Here is a 19,042-nt window from a genome sequence, read left to right on the forward strand (position 1 = left end):
TTCACAACCAGATACAGTGTTCAAGTAGAGGACAAGGAGTAATAAGGTCATAGCTTTCTGCTGCTCATGCATGTTTGCTTAGCATATTTGATGAGAGAAGAGGTTCCAGCCCTTTTATTGAGTGTGCTGGATGTAGGTAGATATGATCTCTTCATAAAGGTTGACATGATTCCCACAGGACATCCCTAGTTTAGATCATCAGAGGACAGCTACATGGATTTTTATTTTATTTTTCATATATATATGTTATGTGTGTCTCCACTCTTCACAATTTTTTGTTTCTTATTAAAACAATGGGAAACCGACAACAGACACTTTTTTCATGATGTATTTATGGTGTTGTTTTTTTTTTTCTTGTATAAGTCTTTTATTCAACTGCAGGATCAAAAGTGTCATCCCAGGAGTGCTGAAAAATCCTCCATCAGCGGTAATGGAAATATGTGTATTATTCCACCTCAAATGAACTCAATACACTACCCCCCCCCCCCCCCCCCCCCCCCCCCCCCAAAAAAAAAAGAGAGAAAAGAAAAGAAAGAAAAACAACAACAAAAACAAAACAAAACAAAAAAACCCTTAAAACTTAGCAAGATTTTGTTGTATTTTCAATCATAATGTCTCATTAGACTTTATGTAAGCCACAATAACCTGAAAACCCCACGCCAATGTCTGAAAGCCTGCAATAAGGCCTCAGTAAATATATATAATATAAATATGCCAACAAAATAAGGTAAATGTACATGCCAAGTTTTTTTTTTTTTTTTAAACAAAGCACATTTTCTTATACAATTAGCAGATTTTTTGTTCACTCTTTACATAAATTTTAAAATCCTAATATGGCTTTAAATATCCTAAAATCAGACTCTTTTTGGACTCGTCAGGTGATTATGGATTATAATAAGTCTGACTGGTCATTTTACAAGAAAAAATGTGGCTGCAGCGACAAACTGTTTTCACAAAAAAAAAAAAAAAAGGTTTTGGGGGTGAATTTGGGCCATGTAATTATTCACCATTCAGAGGTGTATTTGTTTTTTAATGCAGTGCCACTTTAGGGCACGATCAAGGCTTCCAAGTGTAAGCCTGGCCTTGATCCCTTTAAACATCCATTCATTCGTTTTCTGTACCGCTTATCCTATTCAAGGTTGCGGGTGGCTGGAGCCTATCCCAGCTGTTTTTGTGTGAGAGGTGGGGTACACCCTGGACTGGTCGCCAGTCAATCACTGGGCTGACACATAGAGATAGACAACCATTCACTCACGCACTCACACCTAGGGACAAGTAAGAGTGACCAATTAACTTTATGAGCAGTTTTTGGACTGTGGGAGGAAGCTGGAGTATCCAGAGAGAACCCACACATGCACGGGGAGAACATGCAAACTCCGCACAAAAAGGCCCACCGGCCGCAGTGGGGATTTGAACCAGTGACCTTCTTGCTGCGAGGCTGCAGCTCTGACCGTGCGCCAGCATGCAGCCCCCCTTTAGACACATATTTCTGTAAATCTTTTTATGATGTTACACACTGAAGATGAGGAAATCCTCAAATCCTGTGCAATTGTATGCTCAGTAGGCATATGTTATTTATAGCATACCAGTGTGCCTCGAGTGCAACTAGAGTCACATTTGTTGTATGAGTATTCCAAGTCACAAAAAGGTGATTCTGACTCTCCCACCTACATGATACTTGGTATGAATAATGTTTCAACTGATTTACCTGGGCGGTGCTTCGACTATCAGAGTATATAAACAAGCTGTATCCTGAAATATTACAATCACTTTTATTTCACCAGATGAGAGGGTGCTATGTATTAAGTTGCTGTAATATTCAACACAACATAGCAGGACATCTTCCTTCAACATAAACCAGCCATGACTCTGCTTTCTTTATTTGTTTTACTAACTCTGTTTGGGGCTAACTCTCTCTCAGCTGCTGCTGCTGAGGATGAGAACTGTGCTTTCTTGGGGGAAGAGGAAAAAAACAGTTTGTATGAAGATGGAGATGTTGTTATAGGAGGATTGTTTCCTTTACACTACAGCTCTGTGTCTTCTCTTCCAACCTACAAAACAAAGCCGTCACCAACCATGTACAAATAGTGAGTTACAGCCCGAATGCATTTGATTGCTTTGAATGTTTTCCATATTTTTGGTATTGTGTGTTTTGTTATGAACTGCTTTTTAATTTCACACAGTTTCAGCTCCCGTGCCTTACGCTGGATGCAGACCATGACTTTTGCAATCCAAGAGATAAATAAGCGCAACAACCTTCTGCCACATCTCAAGCTGGGTTTCCACATCCGCGACAGCTGTGATGACATACCCGTGTCTTTGAGAGCATCTCTGCTGCTGGTGAACGGTCAGCCAGAGAGTGTGGCAGGGGACGAAAAAACAGGAGGAAATCAGAGTTTTAGCTCAGGGTGTTCTGCTGTACAAAGGACTGTGTCCTCAGTCATTATAGGAGACGCTGCCTCTGGAGTATCTATGGTGCTGCTAAGAACCCTGGGTTCTTTCCACATTCCCCTGGTAAGACTGTATGATTCAGTAGAGGGTTTTAGTGAGATATTTTTAAACAATATAAGAAACATGGAGGCTCTGTTATCCTGTGGTTTGATTTTACAGACATGGGCCTTAGTTCCTCAACTTGTCATCCACTACATGGAAATATTGTTTCTTTCCTTTGATTTGACACTTTACTTTACATTTTACATTTGTTTTTGTTGTGCTTACAGTGTATAAAAGACAAATTGAAGATTTCAGAAATGTCTGAATCACCACAAATGTGTGGTTTTTTTTTTAACCTTGTGATAAATTGTTTTGTATTTTTTAAGCTGAATTAGACAGTAAGACCCCTAACCCCCTAAATACACTCTTGAAATCATGTTCAGATGGTAGCTTTGTTTTTTTGAATGTGATTCTGCAACCCCAGCTGTTTCATGGAGCCATTAGTATGTTAACTATTGTTTGCTTTAACCAGGTGAGCTATTTTGCATCCTGCAGCTGTCTGAGTAATCAAAAGGAATTCCCCACATTCATGCGCACGATGCCCAGCGATGCCTTTCAGATCAAAGCGCTTGCCCGGCTGGTTAGCTACTTTGGTTGGACGTGGGTTGGAGTCATCGGTGTAGAGTCGGATTACGCTCGCTTTGCCATTGAGCTCTTTCTGCAGGAGTCGGGGCAGTACGGTGTGTGTGCTGCCTACACACACTTTTACCCTGTGACCCTGAATCAGCAGGCTCTGGATGAGCTTCTGGATGTTATTCAGGTAACTATGAGGCATTATGTCATCTTCATGCTGAAACCAATAGAGAAAATTACACAAAAAATGTACAAAAGCACACAAAACCTTTGAGTGTAGCCGTTTGTATGCTGATTTAGTAAGAGAGCTGGAATATATACTCTCTGTAATAACAGAAGCCTCATTATGAATCACATCTACTGTTAAATGACGTTCAAATGCACAATCATTGTTTAAAATTCTAAACTTGTTTATGGTCATTAATAAATCCTGAGTGAACCCCTTTCCCCACTGTTTAGACAGCATCCTCAAAGGTCATCATCAACTTTTCTGGTGAGTCAGAGCTGCTGGGTATTCTTGCAGAGATACGACGTCGGAATATAACCCATCTGCAGTGGATCGCTAGTGAGGCCTGGGCCACCGCCACATCACTCTGGGCAAAGTTTGGAGATCTCCTGACAGGAACTCTTGGGTTTGCCATCCGCAGAGCTGATGTCATTCCAGGACTGAAACAGCACTTAACTGATCTCAGACCATTGCATATTCACAAATCTGCTTTTTTAGCAGAGTTTTGGGAAGAGTTGTTTAACTGCCGACTGAACGGCTCAGTCAACAGACATTCTCATAGGGGTGACAGCTACTTTGACAGGTCACCATGTGCAGGGACAGAGGATTTGGATGACGTTTACTCCCCTTATTCTGATGTGACACAACTTCGAGTGTCCTATAATGTCTACAAAGCGGTGTATCTGGTGGCCCATGCTTTGCATGATATGAGTGACTGCAAAGCTGGACTTGGGCCTTTCCTTAATGGAACTTGTGCAGACCCACAGAGCTTCAAACCATGGCAGGTAAGACAAACTAGTAGTGATCTTAGAGTAAATAACATTTAAAGTTATTTTTTTTTATTTTTATTTTTTTTTAAATATATTTATTTTTCCCAACAGCTAATCTACTACATGAAACGAGCTGATTTTTCTATATTGGGAGAGAAAATCAATTTTGATCAAAACGGTGACCCCATCGCTTATTATGATCTTGTAAACTGGCATAAGAATCCGGATGGCTCCCTTCACTTGGTTAAAGTTGGTTTTTCTGATGCCTTCATGCCCGCTGGACGCAGCCTGGTCATAAACGAGTCACTGATTCAGTGGCCTGTTGGGAAGCAGGTGTGTTCTCTGAAAATGGGTTTGAGACCATGTTCACCTCTTAGATTGCTATATGTACTTTTAAGAAATACATTGATTAATTTGTTTTCATCAGTGTGCAGACTACTTGAATGTTAAGTGAGGGAAAGGGTTATAGCACAGAGCAATAACAGTGTTGGCCATTAAATTTGTCATTGAGTTTGAGCAGGGGAGATAACTTGTGAATTCATATATAAACATAAAACTGATAATGAATGCTTGTTTAAATTGATAAATGAATGTTGTTTTTCATTTGAGCCATAGCCCATATCTCATAAAAATTAAAAAAGGAACAGTACATTCCCATTTTATCCCAAATGTTCAGCTTTTTGGGACCCATTTCAGATTATCCTTGAACCAAAACCATTTTTTCTTTCTAGAGAATAAAGGACCATTGTAACTTATTTTTAATTGTGGCATTGAGGTTGTTCTAGTCCAGCATCAGTTTACTTATTTTTTCAGAACAGGTCAGTGAAAAATACTCCTGCAGTGTTAACAGCCATGGAAGCCACCCAGCTTCATATGAGAGGATCTGAATTTGTCAGAGTTGCAAAAGCACAGAAGCACACAAGGCACAACAGCCTTTGCTGGTGGTACCTGCCCACTATCTTTACTTTGGAAGATTCATTTTCTTTCTTTTCTTTCAATTGTGATTTAGTGCAATACATCCAAGCTACATTGTAACAGAGGTTTTTTTTTATATTGTTACCATAGACTGTATAAAACATGGATGTAGTCTCGCCGACGTCACCTGTCTGTTTCTGAAACAGAAAATGAAGCACATCTGCTTTAGCGGCCATATTGGTAGTGGCAAGGGCTTAGCGTCCAGCCATGGGTCGCCTGTCGGTCACATGACCTTGAGCTGTGCCTCTGATTGGGCGAGCTTGCGATCCTAATATCTTCTGAACAGCCAAGTCAGAAAAATGTACCCCTCATACAGTGGGTGCCGATAGTAAAACTAGCGACTCAGACAGGAGAGTTTTTTTGAACCAGGCTGTAAATAGGTTAATTTCTGCTTTGAAAACTGCTTTTTTTTGGGCTTGGTGTGTATGTGGTACTTCCGGAGCCAGCCTCAAGCAAACACTCAAGAAACAGCAGATTTTGGCACTTCCGCATTGTCTCATATTCTTAGACCGGAGGTTGCGGCTTGATTATTACAGAGTTTTCTTTTTTTTTCCTAGATGTGGTCATAAAATTGTTATATTAAGCCGCTTAAAACTTTTCTCCACTAAACACTGATGCTTTTAATGTTCATTTTGCCTTGTATTTGTATTTTGTGTTAATAAATAATTAATACTGTTATAATGGGGAAACCCCTTTATTCCTGAATGTAATACAAATAGTTCTGTGGATACAACCCAGATTAATTTGTTACAGGAAATTAGTTTTTTCAAAACACTTTACAAATACACATCAGTTAAGGGCTTCCAACAACTGTCTCAAACAAGACTTCCATTTGTGACATAATTCAGAAATTTGTTTTCATGTTTTGTAATGACAGATAACACTTTTTGCTGCCCATGCCAACTATGGCAGAATAGGCTTTCTGGGACTGTTTGTACATACTATGTACTACATAGTGAAACAGGAACACAAGGCCTTTGAGTAAAATGACTAAAATCAGCATCTCTTTGAGTGGCTCAACTTTTCCTCCCAGGCTTCCCGCTCTGTATGCAGTGACAGCTGCCCTCCCGGCTTCCGTATTGCCAGGAGGAAGGGGGAACCCATTTGCTGTTTTGACTGCGTCCCTTGTGCTGAGGGAGAAATTAGTAATGAGACTGGTGTGTTGAGCTCCTTCTGTCCAAAAATCACCTCTTGTATCTTAACATAGCATCTTGATGCTAAAATATTCTCTTGTCCATATCCAGATTCTTTGGAGTGCTCACGCTGCTCAGAAGACTCATGGCCCAATGTTGTCAGAGACTCCTGCATCCCAAAGACTGTTGAGTTCCTGTCCTACCAAGAGTTGATGGGTATTTTGCTATGTGTAACTGCTGTCCTCGGAGCTTGTACTTCCCTTTCCATCCTGGTGATTTTCCTTGCATACAAAAACACACCACTGGTCCGGGCCAACAACATGGAGCTGAGCTTCCTTCTCCTTGTTTTTCTAGCTGTATGTTTTCTTGTTAGCCTTCTGTTCATCGGAAAGCCCTCTGACTGGCTCTGCCGAATCAGATACCCAGCATTTGGGATCAGTTTTGCTTTTTGCATTTCCTGCCTACTGGCCAAGACAGTCGTGGTCCTCATGGCTTTCAGGTCCACGCTGCCAGGAAGTGATGTCATGAAGTGGTTTGGACCTGACCAGCAGAGAGCTAGTGTGTTTTTAGGGACATGTATTCAGGTAGAGACTTTCTCCATACATCCTGTATTCCATTTTATCAAGTGTGGTATTCCTTAGACATTCTGTTTTCCCTTCTCTCAGGTAATAATCTGTCTCATATGGCTGCTCACTTATCCACCTTATGCCAACAACAACACAAACTACCACAGTGCTACCATCATTATGGAGTGCGCTGCTGGCTCAGAGGTGGGCTTCTGGTGTGTTCTGGGATACATCGGCTTCCTGGCTTGCATGTGTTTCCTGATTGCATTTTTGGCCCGAAAGCTGCCTGATAATTTCAACGAGGCAAAGTTCATCACCTTTAGCATGCTGATATTCTTTGCTGTGTGGATTACTTTTATTCCAGTTTATGTGAGCACGGCAGGGAAATACACAGTGACTGTCCACATTTTTGCCATTTTGGCCTCAGCTTTTGCTCTCCTTTTTTGTATTTTTGCTCCAAAGTGCTACATTTTAATTCTGAAGCCAGAAAGAAACAACAAAAAACACATGATGCAAAGATAAAAGTGAAGCGAATGGTTTCATGTAAAGAAACTTTTAAGATAATGTTCTCTATGTAGTATCATGTTGCATTGCTCTGTGTGCTTCACATCCGCTTTAACTCAGTGGAATTTTACAAATATTATCTTGGCAGCAGTCTGTAGACCTGTACCTACAATAAATGGTGTGTTTTTTTTTTTCGCCATACAAACTCCTGCTGTTATTGTTGTTGTTGACAGAATTTATCTAACATCACACACCTATTGGCCTTAATTCATTGGTCATGTAAAATGACACATGTCCTCCAAAAAACATAAACTGTCCTTAACATATTGGGCTTTTAAATAAGAGCATTCTTGCCCTTAGGCTGCTGAGCACTTCAAACTCAACTGCTTTGGATTGTTTGGAAAAAGACCAGCACTGCCATCAGTGTACACAGGCCCTAACTATAGCAGCATATATTTGTTCAAGAAGTGTGGCTAATATTGACATGATATGTGGTTGTAGCCCAATCTGTCACATAGCTTATCTTTCCAAAACTTTGCATGTCCAGTCTAACGTTACATAATTGTATTCCACACAAATACAGAAAAAATACAACTTTGTGAAAAGATTTTATTTATACAAGCAAGGACAAAGAAGCACTCAAACATTTTATCAATGTCATTATATTTGTTTCCCATGTTCAGTGAATACAAATATGTTCTACTTCTACTCTACTTCACTCTTGCGACTACTTCATATTTAAATGACAGAAATGTTTTTGCTTAAAATTGTAGTAAAGAGTTTAATTATGATCTTTTATACTTTATGTATTAACATTATGATGTTATGATAAAGACTTGCTTTGTATCTATAACTAAAAAACAATGAAACAATGAACATCCAACAATATACCAATATACCAATGTCCTTGGACAGGAGTAAAAGCAGCAACCACTGCACTGAGGGCTCACACCTCAAATATATCAGATACGTATTCAGTCCAGCTTTGCTCCATGCTGTGTTTGGCCGCGTTCGTCAACTAACACCAGCTGCATGTTCAGCCCGGCAAGGTGCATGACTGACAGACAGATGAAGTTGCGAGACCGAAGGGTTCCTGCTCTTCCCTCTCCATTGATAAGCCTCTCTTCAATCATGTTGGACTGTAAAACCTCAAACCTGTTGACGCCTGTCCTGGCTCTGCTCATCATGTCTGGACTGGCAGCCCATTTCCATCCATAGATTAAAAGAAAAAAAAAAAACAGGTGCATTTTTAATGTAACTCAATGAAATAAAAATGAAAGTGTGTTTTTGCTCCATGTAACAAATCTTGTAGTTCATAATTCAGTCTTACACTGTGTAAAAACAAAAAAACAAAAAACAAAAAAACATCATGACATATCATATTTCCCTAGCTTTACATTTTTCCCATGACATGTTTCTTGGTATTTTTCTCTGGTTTTATCATAATTATGTAACATTTTGGAGCAAAGATGCTAATCAATAGCCCAAATGCTGAAGATAAAATGGCAAATGTCTCCACTGCTACAGTGAACTTCCCGGGAGAGCTGACATACGCTGGGATAAAGGTGATCCAGACAGCACAGAATATCAGCATGCTGAAGGTGATGCATTTAGCTTCATTAAAGTTGTCTGGAAGCTTTCTTGCCAAAAAAGCCAGAACTAAGCATATAATTGCAAGAAACCCTATGTAACCCAGTACTGCATAGAAAGCAGCCTCAGAGCCTGTATTACACTCTAAAACAATCTTCTTATTGCTGTATCTGAAAACCATGTCTGGGAAAGGTGGGTTTAGTTTGAGCCACAGCACACAGATAATGATCTGAATCAAAGTGCAGGAGCAAACTATGATCCTCTGTTGAGCAGGACCAAACTTTGCAGCTACTTTCTTACCAGGGATTGTCGCTTTGAAAGCTGTGACTACAACTATAGTTTTTCCCAAGACACAGGAAATACAAAGTGCAAATGTGACACCAAAAGCTGTGTGGCGCAGCATGCACGTCCAAACTGTGGGTCTGCCGATGAAAGTGAGGGGACAGAGGAAACACAGAAAGAGAGAAAACAACAGGAAACAGCTGAGCTCAGAGTTGCTGGCCTTTATGACAGGAGTTTCTCTGAAGTAGATAAAGACCATCATCGTGAATAAAGAGAGTAAAGCTCCTACGATGGAAACAGCTGTGAGAGCGATTCCCATGGGCTCAATGTATGACAGGAACTCGATTGTTTTAGGAATACACTCATCTTTTCTCTCATTGGACCAGTACTCCTGAGGACAGGGAGTGCAGTAAGCTTCACCTGTTGAAAAAAGAGAAATTCAGCTCTGTGACAAAATTTTTTCACATGATCTCACCCGCCCAAATTACTTTTTAAATATTCAAAAATCATGAATTCACTTTATTGATCACTGAGCATAATATACACAGTTTTCATACCTGTTGAATTAGCTATAGTCCCGTCAGCACAGGGAATACAGTCAAAACAGCAGTTTGGTTTCCCTTTTATTTGCGCTTTTCTTGTTCCTTTTGGACAAATATTAGAACACACCGATTTTGGAACCTGAAGTAAAAAGTTAAATCGAAGCAGTTATTTCACTTTGAGCTTAATTGCCAACTGTGGTCATAACTCACAAATCAATTGCATGAAAAACATTCCCCTGTTTACCATTTTTCCTGTGCGCCAGACAATGTCTTCATCCTTGATGCTTATCTCATAATCACCATTTGCAGCAGAGGCAAAATGACCCACAGTGACATGTTGAACCTGACCGTCTCTCAGCTGCCAGTTAATTATATCATAGGAAGCAGGAGGATCACCATTGGCATCAAAAAACACATCATCCCCAAATTGATTCCTGAAATGTACTTGTTTTAGGTGGCTTGTGACCTGAGCAAAGAAACAAATTATATATCCATGATTGTTTTAACTTCAGTCCCAGTGCTGAAATAATTTAATGGCATTATTTCTCACCTCTCCGGGCCGAATTTCTGATAAATTCAAACATGGTTTCATTACTTTTTCTCCAGCTGGCTGGCAGAAAACCAGCTCATGTAGGGCATGAGCAATTGCATAAACTGCCTTGTAGACATTATAGGACACTCTGAGCTGTGTGACATTGAAGAACACATCCTGGGAATTCATTAATGTCTCGTTGCCCATGCAGACTTTGGTGACTGCGTGCTCCCCCTGTGGCACAGGTGTGCAGCCCACCATCATCTCCCAGAAATCTTTAACAAAGGCTGCGTTTGGATCAGTATAGGGGCTGGTGCTCGTAAGAAATGGTTTCAGCTTTGGTATGGCCATCTTCTGCACCACAAAACCCAGAGCTCCACCAAAAGCTTGATACATTTCTGGAGTTGAGGGTCGCGCTGCCGTTATCCAGGCCTCACTGGCAATCCACTGAATCCCTGTGATGTTCTGTCTCACCACCTCCTGCATCAGAGGGTAAAAGTCTCCCTCTGCAACGAAAGCAAGTATGACTTTGACAGTGGACTGCTTGATCATTTCCACAATGTCCAGTATTTTATCCATAGTGTATGTTCGTAGAATTGTTGCTACAAATGCGATGCACACCCCATGCTTCTTCACCTCCTCTGTAAAAGCCAGGATTCCATTCCTCCCATAGTCATTGTCAGACTGTATAGCTCCTATCCACTTCCAGCTGAATCGCTGAACCAGTGCTGCCAAAGCTTTAGCCTGGAAGTAGTCGCTGGGAATGGTTCGAAAAAATGTTGGGTATTTGGTTTTGTCACTTAGGCAGGCACATGTTGAGAAGTAACTTACCTATCAAAAAAAACAAAAACAAAGTTTGTCTGAAAGAACCACAATGAAATCACTTCAAAACATCACCCAAATCATAATAATAATAACTACAAAAGCATTTAACAAGCATTTTATATCTTACTATTGGCACTTGAAATGGTCCGAGGGCTCCAGCTACAGTTAAAGACTGAGTTGATCCTGATTCAGCTATAAGGGCAGATATAGCTGGAGGACAACCAGAAGTCATTTTTATCTCCTCAGGTCTGCTTGCGAGTGTCAGTGCAGCGCGTAGAGTATTTGTAGGAGATGCACAAGAGTCAAGGATCCTATAGCCAAGAGATATGTTTGGAAGGAGAGCAGGATCTCTGTTGATTTCTTCAATTGCAAAAATCATCACTTGGGTCCATCTAAACGGACGGAGGTCAAACCTAGAAATGATGTCGGAAGAAGTTGGAAAGTTGCTGAACCTTTGCTGTACATGTGAAAACTGACTTTTTTATTCAGAAAAAGAGTGTTAGCAATATGTAAAAGTCAAACGTAACTCTTACCCCACACAATCAGCATCGGGTGGCTTGCTCAGGAATGTTGGAGTGCTGCTCGTCTCTTTGTTGAAAACAGGGAAAATCCCTCCAATCATTATGTCTCCCTGCTTAAACAAACTTGGCATGCCAGATCTGCCTAACAGTTCACAACCAGAAACAGTGTTTGAACAGAGGGCAAACAGTGATAAGAAAAAAGCTCTCTGCATGTTTGCTCAGCCAGTTTAAGAGAGATGGTGACATGGCTCATATATGAAGTGCACCGGATACGTTAATGAATTATTTCCCAAAGGAGACAATAATCTTGCATCTAGGAGGTTGTAACAATACTGCTGCAGTTGAGAAATCCAGTACACTGACATGAAAGCACACACACACACACACACACACACACACACACACACACACACACACACACACACACACACACACACACACACACACATGCAAATAATGGGTAATCTGGCCGTTAGTGAAATAATTTGAAATTGTGTCCAGGCGGCACTGATACTTTTCCTTCTTGACTCACTCATCTTGTTCATTCACCAACTTCCTCCTTTGATAATGGGGGAAAGGGTGTGTACTTTTTTATTTTTTTGTATTTGTATATTGTGTGTGTGTGTGTGTGTGTGTGTGTGTGTGTGTGTGTGTGTGTGTGTGTGTGTGTGTGTGTGTGTGTGTGTGCCCACACACAAATTTATTGACAATAGTTCAGGGTGTGTATAGGATGACGTCTGGGTCCAGGTACGTACCGTGGTCTTGGTGACTCCTGCTCTATATTGTTCTTCTGGTACCCCTATGGGAGCTTTATGTGATTTTTTTTTTTCTCAAACTGGTGTTTTAGAAAAAACTTATTTCAGGCTTTATCTGAAACACTTCATCTCTCGATTTTAGCAGATGTCTTTTTGAGGCTTCTTGTTCCACATACCCCCTTACCCTCTGATTGGCCTGGTGCCCCAGAGGTCTGATTGGGGCAAAGCTGCAGGCAGACCTTGGTGTTTGAGGCCCTCCTTCCAAAGTTTTATGAGCCAGTTATGAGATCCTTGTGCAAAGACCTCATTACATCAGCAAGCCTCATGAAGACCTTAAGCTTGAGCTATTTTCTGAACGGACCAATTTAAGCAGTTTACTCTGGGGGCTTAAAGTAGAGTGGAAAAGTGTACAGTAATAATAAATTCTGGTTCCATTTATAAATGGTAAAAAACAAAATCATGTATCTCATAAATAATCTGTAACACCTATGCTATAGTCACTATTTTTTTCATAATGATTACAAGTCCACTGTGATTTTACGTTTATTCTGTATAGAGCAAAAAAAAGATTAAAACTTCAGCAACACTTGTAATATGACAACTTTATTCTTTGACAGACTTTTGGCCTTCATAAGATTAATAGAAAATCATAAAACAGACATTTAAATTGGATAGGTTTAAGACCAAAAAAAAGTCATAATTATCCAATAATATGCATTCACATAAACTGCAGACTCTAAAATCTAAGCAAGAGTTTATTTATCTCCAAAAAAGCATCATATCAGACTCAACTTGAGTCACATTCACCTGAAAGGACCAGGCAGTAGTCATCATTAAAATATAAAAATTAGGCCTGAATTACTTCAAGTGTGCAAAAAAGTTATCAGCCAATAGGGTAAGAAAAAATGCTGTTCAAGTTTTAGGTACTAGAACAATTTCTTTATTTAAGAACCAGTAAATTTTTCTTTTCTCATTGGCTGTTGTGTTTTTTTCCCCTTTAACCAATTCCAGCTTTATTTTTGTCAGTCAGTACCTTGAATTATGATACTTCCCTAGACTTTTTAGGTAAAGGTGTCTCATACTGAGTCTGATGAAATGTTTCTACTAAAAATAAACACCGGATTCAGATGTTGCAGTGTCAGCCAATAGGGCTGCTACAAAGGTGAGTTGGGCATAATGGACATGAGGCGTCTTCAGACCAACCAAAATTTAATATAGCATATACTCTCTAGAGTTTATTATCAAGAAAGGTGAAATAAAAAATGAGTCAGTGTGTTAAAGTAAATCAACACCCACTATTAAGTAAAAGGCAACTCTTTTTTTTTTTTTTTTTTTTTTTTTTACATTTGAACCCAGAGCTTGAAGGAAATTGATTTAATCCTTTTCCTACAAAGCTACTGGATAATGAAGCCACTAAAAAGAATAGACTAAAGAGTCCTCTGTGGTGTTTTCCCCATCATATGTTTCTTTGAGTTTCTTTCTGGTCTAAAGATTATTATATAGCACTTTGGAACAAAAATGCACACCAGCAGCCCAAAACTGGAGGCCAGGATAGCAAATATCTCCACAGCTACAGTGAACTTCCCTGGAGAGCTGACATAAGCTGGAATGAACGTGATCCAGACTGCACAGAATATCAACATGCTAAAGGTGATCAGTTTGGCCTCATTGTAGCTGTCTGGAAGCTTCCGAGCAAGGAAAGCAAGTATAAAACACAAGAGAGCAAGAAGTCCAATGTAGCCTAACACCGTCCAGAAACCAACAGCTGAGCCTAGAGCACACTCCAAGATGATCTTCTCCTTATAGTACTGCATGTTCCTCTTTGGGAATGGAGGGTTAATGGTAAGCCAGAGGATGCAAATCAAAACCTGAATGAGGGTTAAAGTCAGAACGCTAAGTTTTTGCTGTGTGGGACCAAACCACCTCATCACATTACTCCCTGGAAGAGTTGCTCTGAAGGCCATTAAAACAACAATAGTTTTCCCCAAAACACAGGAGATACAGAGGACAAAAGTGATACCGAATGCTGTGTGTCTCAGCATGCAGGACCACTCAGAGGGCCGGCCGATGAAGGTGAGAGAACACAGGAAGCACAGCTTTAGTGAGAATAACAACAGGAAGCTGAGCTCAGAGTTGTTGGCTTTTACAATGGGAGTCTCCTTGTGGGTCAAAAAAATGATGGACGTCAGAAGAGACAAAAAAACACCAACACAACTAAATGCAGTTAGAAGGGCCCCCATGATCTCTTTGTATGACAGGTATTCAGTGGGCTTTGGGAGACACTGATCTTTCTTTTCATTCGGCCAGAATTCAGGAGGACAGATGAAACACTCTGGAGAATCTATAGAAGGTGAAATTATGCATAAATTCAATACATGAAACATTCAAAGAGCTGTGCTATTATTCTAATGCATTATTCGAGAATCTTACTGACTTGTCTGATTGCTTATTGTTCCCTCAGGGCACTCAAAGCAGTCAAAGCAGCATACTGGCTTCAGCTTGTTAATGGCTTTACGGGTCCCTGGGGGGCAGGGGTCTTTGCAGACAGACCTTGGCACCTGATCAGGTGAAACATAGCATGAGCAAATTGAATTATGCAAACAAAATACCTTGTGTTTAACTAACATTGCAACATTGAACAACATTCCTCTGAATTTATTTTTGATGTTAAGCTACAGACGGAAATTATGTCAGTAATTTGATGTTTTCCATGTTAAAACTGCTTCGCCCAGTGTAAGGACTTAAGCTGCAGAGATAAAATGTGACAGTGTATCCACTTCAGTTACACACACACACACCATACAAAGAGTGCCACTTTAAGTTACCTTGTTGTTGTCTCCTCCCCAGGCTATTTTGCTGTTGTCTTTCAGTCTAAATTTTTTGCCCTCAGGGAAAGAGGTATCATATTGTCCAATCGATACAATCTCTACTGAGCCATCTTCTTTCATCTGCCAGTTAACCAAGTCATACTGGGCAACTGATTCTCCGTTCTCATCAAAGAAAACCTTGGCTCCATTTGGTGTTGTAAAGTTCACATATTTCATGTGTTTTAACACCTACAGAGAAAAAAATGATCACATCTAAGGATCCACACAGCCTGAGAGTAAATAGGAAAGACATAACGAACAAATTCATGGCCTACCATCTGTGGCTTAACTTGGGTTTTATTCACACACGGCTCTCCTGTGGTTGGATTCGAGCCATTCTTACATTGCAATAATGCATGAAGAGCATATGCCACTAGGTACACCGCTTTGTACACATTATTCTCGGGCCTGAATTGTGTCACATCTGTGTAGTCACTGGAGACTGTCCTGAGGTCCTCTGTGCCGGTGCATAAAGTCGAGTCATTAGATGAAGTAAAGCTGCAGCTGAAGAACTTCTCCCAGAAGGCTTTCAGAATATCACTCTGAGGCATATCTGCAGGTTTTAAGTTGAGCAAGAATTCACCAAGACCGGGTATGGATGCCTCAGGGAGGGCAAATCCCATCGCCCCTTGTAGAACGTTCATCCTTTTTACAGAGGCCAGATTTTCTTGCATGATCCAAGACTCAGTGCCAACCCACTGCTTACCAGTGATATTTAAGTCTTCCATTTTAGACAGGAAGTCTTTCATGTAATAAAAAGACATAAAAGACAAGACCACCTTTGACGAGGATTCTTTCAATGATTTTACAACAGCATCAAATGGTTTGGTGGAGGTCCTCTCATAGTGCAACCAGTATTCAACACAAATGCCTTCTTTTTGTGCTTCCTTGATGAATTCAGCTGATCCTTGCTCAGCGTACAGTCCTCTAGAGTAAATAACCCCCACCCAGCGCCAGTCAAAGTATTTCATAAGCTGCACTAGAGCAATGATTTGGAAACGATCACTTGGCACAGTGCGGAAGAATGTAGGGTACAACCTTTTATCACTCAAACAAGCACAGGTTGAAAGATGGCTCACCTGTAATAAAACAAAACACAAGATCAGTATAAAGAATTAATAAATATTTGTCCAGAAGATACAGTTTTTCTTACCTGTGGAACGGAAAGAGGGCTTAGTATGATGTTTATGTCTTGACTCACGCCAGAAGAGGAATGACCCAATAGAGCCTGGATCTGACCTCTGCAGCCATTTGAGTCTACTCTTGTCACAGCGTCTACAGCTGCTCGTATCAGGTTTTCACTTCCACAGCCGTTATACAGTCTATAGCCCAGACTTACTCCAGGAAGGAGCTCTGTGTCCCTGTTGATCTCCTCCACAGTAAACATGACTGTACGAACAAACTTAAGTTCCCTGTCATTCAACCTGCAACCACAAAGTTAACTTTAACAAAGCAGTTACTGCAAACAATCACATCCATTTAAAAGAAAAAAAAACACTGATAACCATCATTTTTAAAGCATAGTCACGCACTTTTTGCAGACTGCATCTGGAATTGCCTGGTATCCATACTCTATCAGACTTCTTGAGCTACTCATAGAAAAGACACCTCCAATAAAAATATCACCTTCCTTTGAAAACTCCAAGAACCCTGTCTGCCCAATCACTTTGCATGTTTGGTTCTCTGACTTTGCCCCAGTCAGCAGAAAGAATAAGATAGCTGTGATCCAACCCATCCTGGACCAACCTCCCCCCCACTGGAACAAAGCTTACAAGGAAACAAACCTTTATAGACCTCAAGAAAAATACAAGCAGCCAATGTGTGTTCAGTCACAACTCCCAAAGGTTCATACACTCTTCTTTCCTCACTGCATTTCTCAAAGAAAAAAAAACGTCTATAATATGAAAATGAAAGGAACCTTATAACCTTCTTACAGTATAACAGAAGTACAGGTGTTGTTGTGTGCACATGCTGGGCTGTCCAGTGTAAAGGGCACATGGAGGAGGCCAAGAATCCGCACCAACATGTTGAGGTGGTGTAGTCCAATCATGGTGACATCTTTGAAGATACCCAGACATCACTCATTGGTATATATTGATGATGACATATAAAGTAAAATAAACACTACATCTGAATAAATTTGAACGTGGTGGAAAAGTTTATTTATTCCCACAGCTCAAGTCAAAAAAGTGATGCTTATGTTTTATATAGGTTTAGGGCACAAAGAGCTATACATTTCAAGCATTTATTTAATAAAATGATGATGAATATAGCTTAAAAAAATGAAAACCCTACTGGAGTATTTTTTAGAATTAGTAAACTTATTACATAAGACAAATAAATGTAGTTTAAAGTATGCTACAACAAACAGCGACTTATAGCACTTCTGTATAGGCTTCATTTTTACTAACCAGATGTTATCACTTGGTAAAGACATTACAAGACACAAATATGACTTGGGCTGGTCCATTTTGGTTATTTGAGGAGGATCATTATGAGCTACTTTAAGCTTTCTTATTTTACATTTACTATAACTGCACCACCAATGAACATTTTAAGTTAGTACAGTACAGTACGCTCTGAAAAACTCTGATTTAATAGTATCCATGAACATTGAGATTTTATGTACCAGTACTGACCCTGCAGATCATCATCATCACTCAAGTAATTATCTGATAATGCAGCTAAGGTATTTGACTTTTTCAACCACACTGAGTGCTTGTATAACAAATGTCATATGTTCAGGGATTTTATTTTCTAAAATGCAGGTTTTATATATATATATATACACACACACACACACACACACACACACACACACACACACACACACACACACACACACACATATATATATATATATATATATATATATATATATATATATATATATATATATATATATATATATATATATATATATATATATATGCACATTTTTTTAATCTCTGTCATATTTGGAGCTCAGAACCTGAACTCTTTTGCTACTCTCAAGTATTAAATCAATCTATCGTTCTTTCTTCTATGATACAAAACAGTGTGTTTGTGTTAAGATAGAAATGTTAAGATTTATTGAAGTGATGACCCATTAAAGGAAGTTCTTTTGTTACAGCAACTCAAAACAAGAAACGGAAGTACATTTATAAAGTAAAAATAATGTGATCAAACTAGTAATTTAGTTGAAACTATTTTACTTCATATGATTGAAAACTTGTAAAATGCTGTATATTGAATGAAATTTTAATGTAAAATGGACAGTACTCAGTGAGCTTTTTCCTGGCCATCTCACTTCACATGTAATTATTTTCATTATCATTATTATTATTATCATTATTATTATTATTATCTTCATTATTATTATTATTGATAATAATAATATTGGAAGCTGCACTGTCAAGTAATTAGTTGAATATTTGTGAAATATATTGTTGTAACACCTGAAAATGTACTGAGTTTATCACATGATTAATGTTAAAAAGAAATAGCAATAGTCACAGTCACAGTTTGGGAAAAAAGAAAAAGGAAAAAAAAAGATTATAAATAATGAGTACACACGATACATGTCTTTGAAGTCTTTAATACACTAACTGTACGAAGCAGATACACTAAGAAAAACAAAAGTACCATTGATTTATGAAGGACTGCATTCAACATATTTGCTTCTGTGTTTTTTCCACACTTCAAAATATATAATACAGATAAGTCTCTTTATACAACCCTGCTGATCTTAATGACCAGTATATACTTTGTTGGGATCCTTGAACTCTGTACACAGGTTACCAGTGTCACATTCAAAATGACACTTAAATAATGTGTTTTTGTCCAGATGGAATGAAACAAACCTGAAAGTGAAAGTAACATACAGCACAAAGCAGCAAGCAGCTCTAT

General features: G+C 39.3%; 3 protein-coding genes across 3 annotated transcripts; 1 reads left to right on the top strand and 2 right to left on the bottom strand.

Moving 5' to 3' along the window:
• Nucleotides 1–1,911: 1,911 nt before the first annotated feature.
• Nucleotides 1,912–7,258, top strand: LOC141797497 (extracellular calcium-sensing receptor-like). The gene is made up of 8 exons (XM_074678920.1): nt 1,912–2,087; nt 2,184–2,514; nt 2,966–3,253; nt 3,526–4,077; nt 4,174–4,395; nt 6,071–6,194; nt 6,282–6,754; nt 6,836–7,258. The coding sequence occupies exons 1-8, from the start codon at nt 2,077–2,079 to the stop codon at nt 7,256–7,258; spliced, it is 2,424 nt and encodes an 807-aa protein (XP_074535021.1). The 5' UTR covers nt 1,912–2,076.
• Nucleotides 7,259–8,633: 1,375 nt separating this feature from the next.
• Nucleotides 8,634–11,696, bottom strand: LOC141797498 (extracellular calcium-sensing receptor-like). Its single transcript, XM_074678921.1, has 6 exons — nt 11,545–11,696; nt 11,139–11,424; nt 10,205–11,017; nt 9,899–10,120; nt 9,670–9,793; nt 8,634–9,532 (listed from the first exon to the last, which is right to left on the bottom strand). Exons 1-6 carry the CDS (start codon nt 11,661–11,663, stop codon nt 8,634–8,636), a joined length of 2,463 nt encoding a protein of 820 aa, XP_074535022.1. The 5' UTR covers nt 11,664–11,696.
• A 2,018-nt stretch (nt 11,697–13,714) lies between these two features.
• Nucleotides 13,715–17,204, bottom strand: LOC141797866 (extracellular calcium-sensing receptor-like). The gene is made up of 7 exons (XM_074679553.1): nt 17,089–17,204; nt 16,308–16,578; nt 15,861–16,233; nt 15,430–15,782; nt 15,113–15,343; nt 14,722–14,845; nt 13,715–14,628 (listed from the first exon to the last, which is right to left on the bottom strand). Exons 1-7 carry the CDS (start codon nt 17,202–17,204, stop codon nt 13,715–13,717), a joined length of 2,382 nt encoding a protein of 793 aa, XP_074535654.1.
• Nucleotides 17,205–19,042: the final 1,838 nt, after the last annotated feature.

This window comes from Halichoeres trimaculatus, unplaced genomic scaffold (genome assembly GCF_033239565.1).
Source record: "Halichoeres trimaculatus isolate MK-OKI-2021-1 unplaced genomic scaffold, fHalTri1.1 fHalTri1_scaffold_9, whole genome shotgun sequence".
NCBI lineage: Eukaryota > Metazoa > Chordata > Actinopteri > Labriformes > Labridae > Halichoeres > Halichoeres trimaculatus.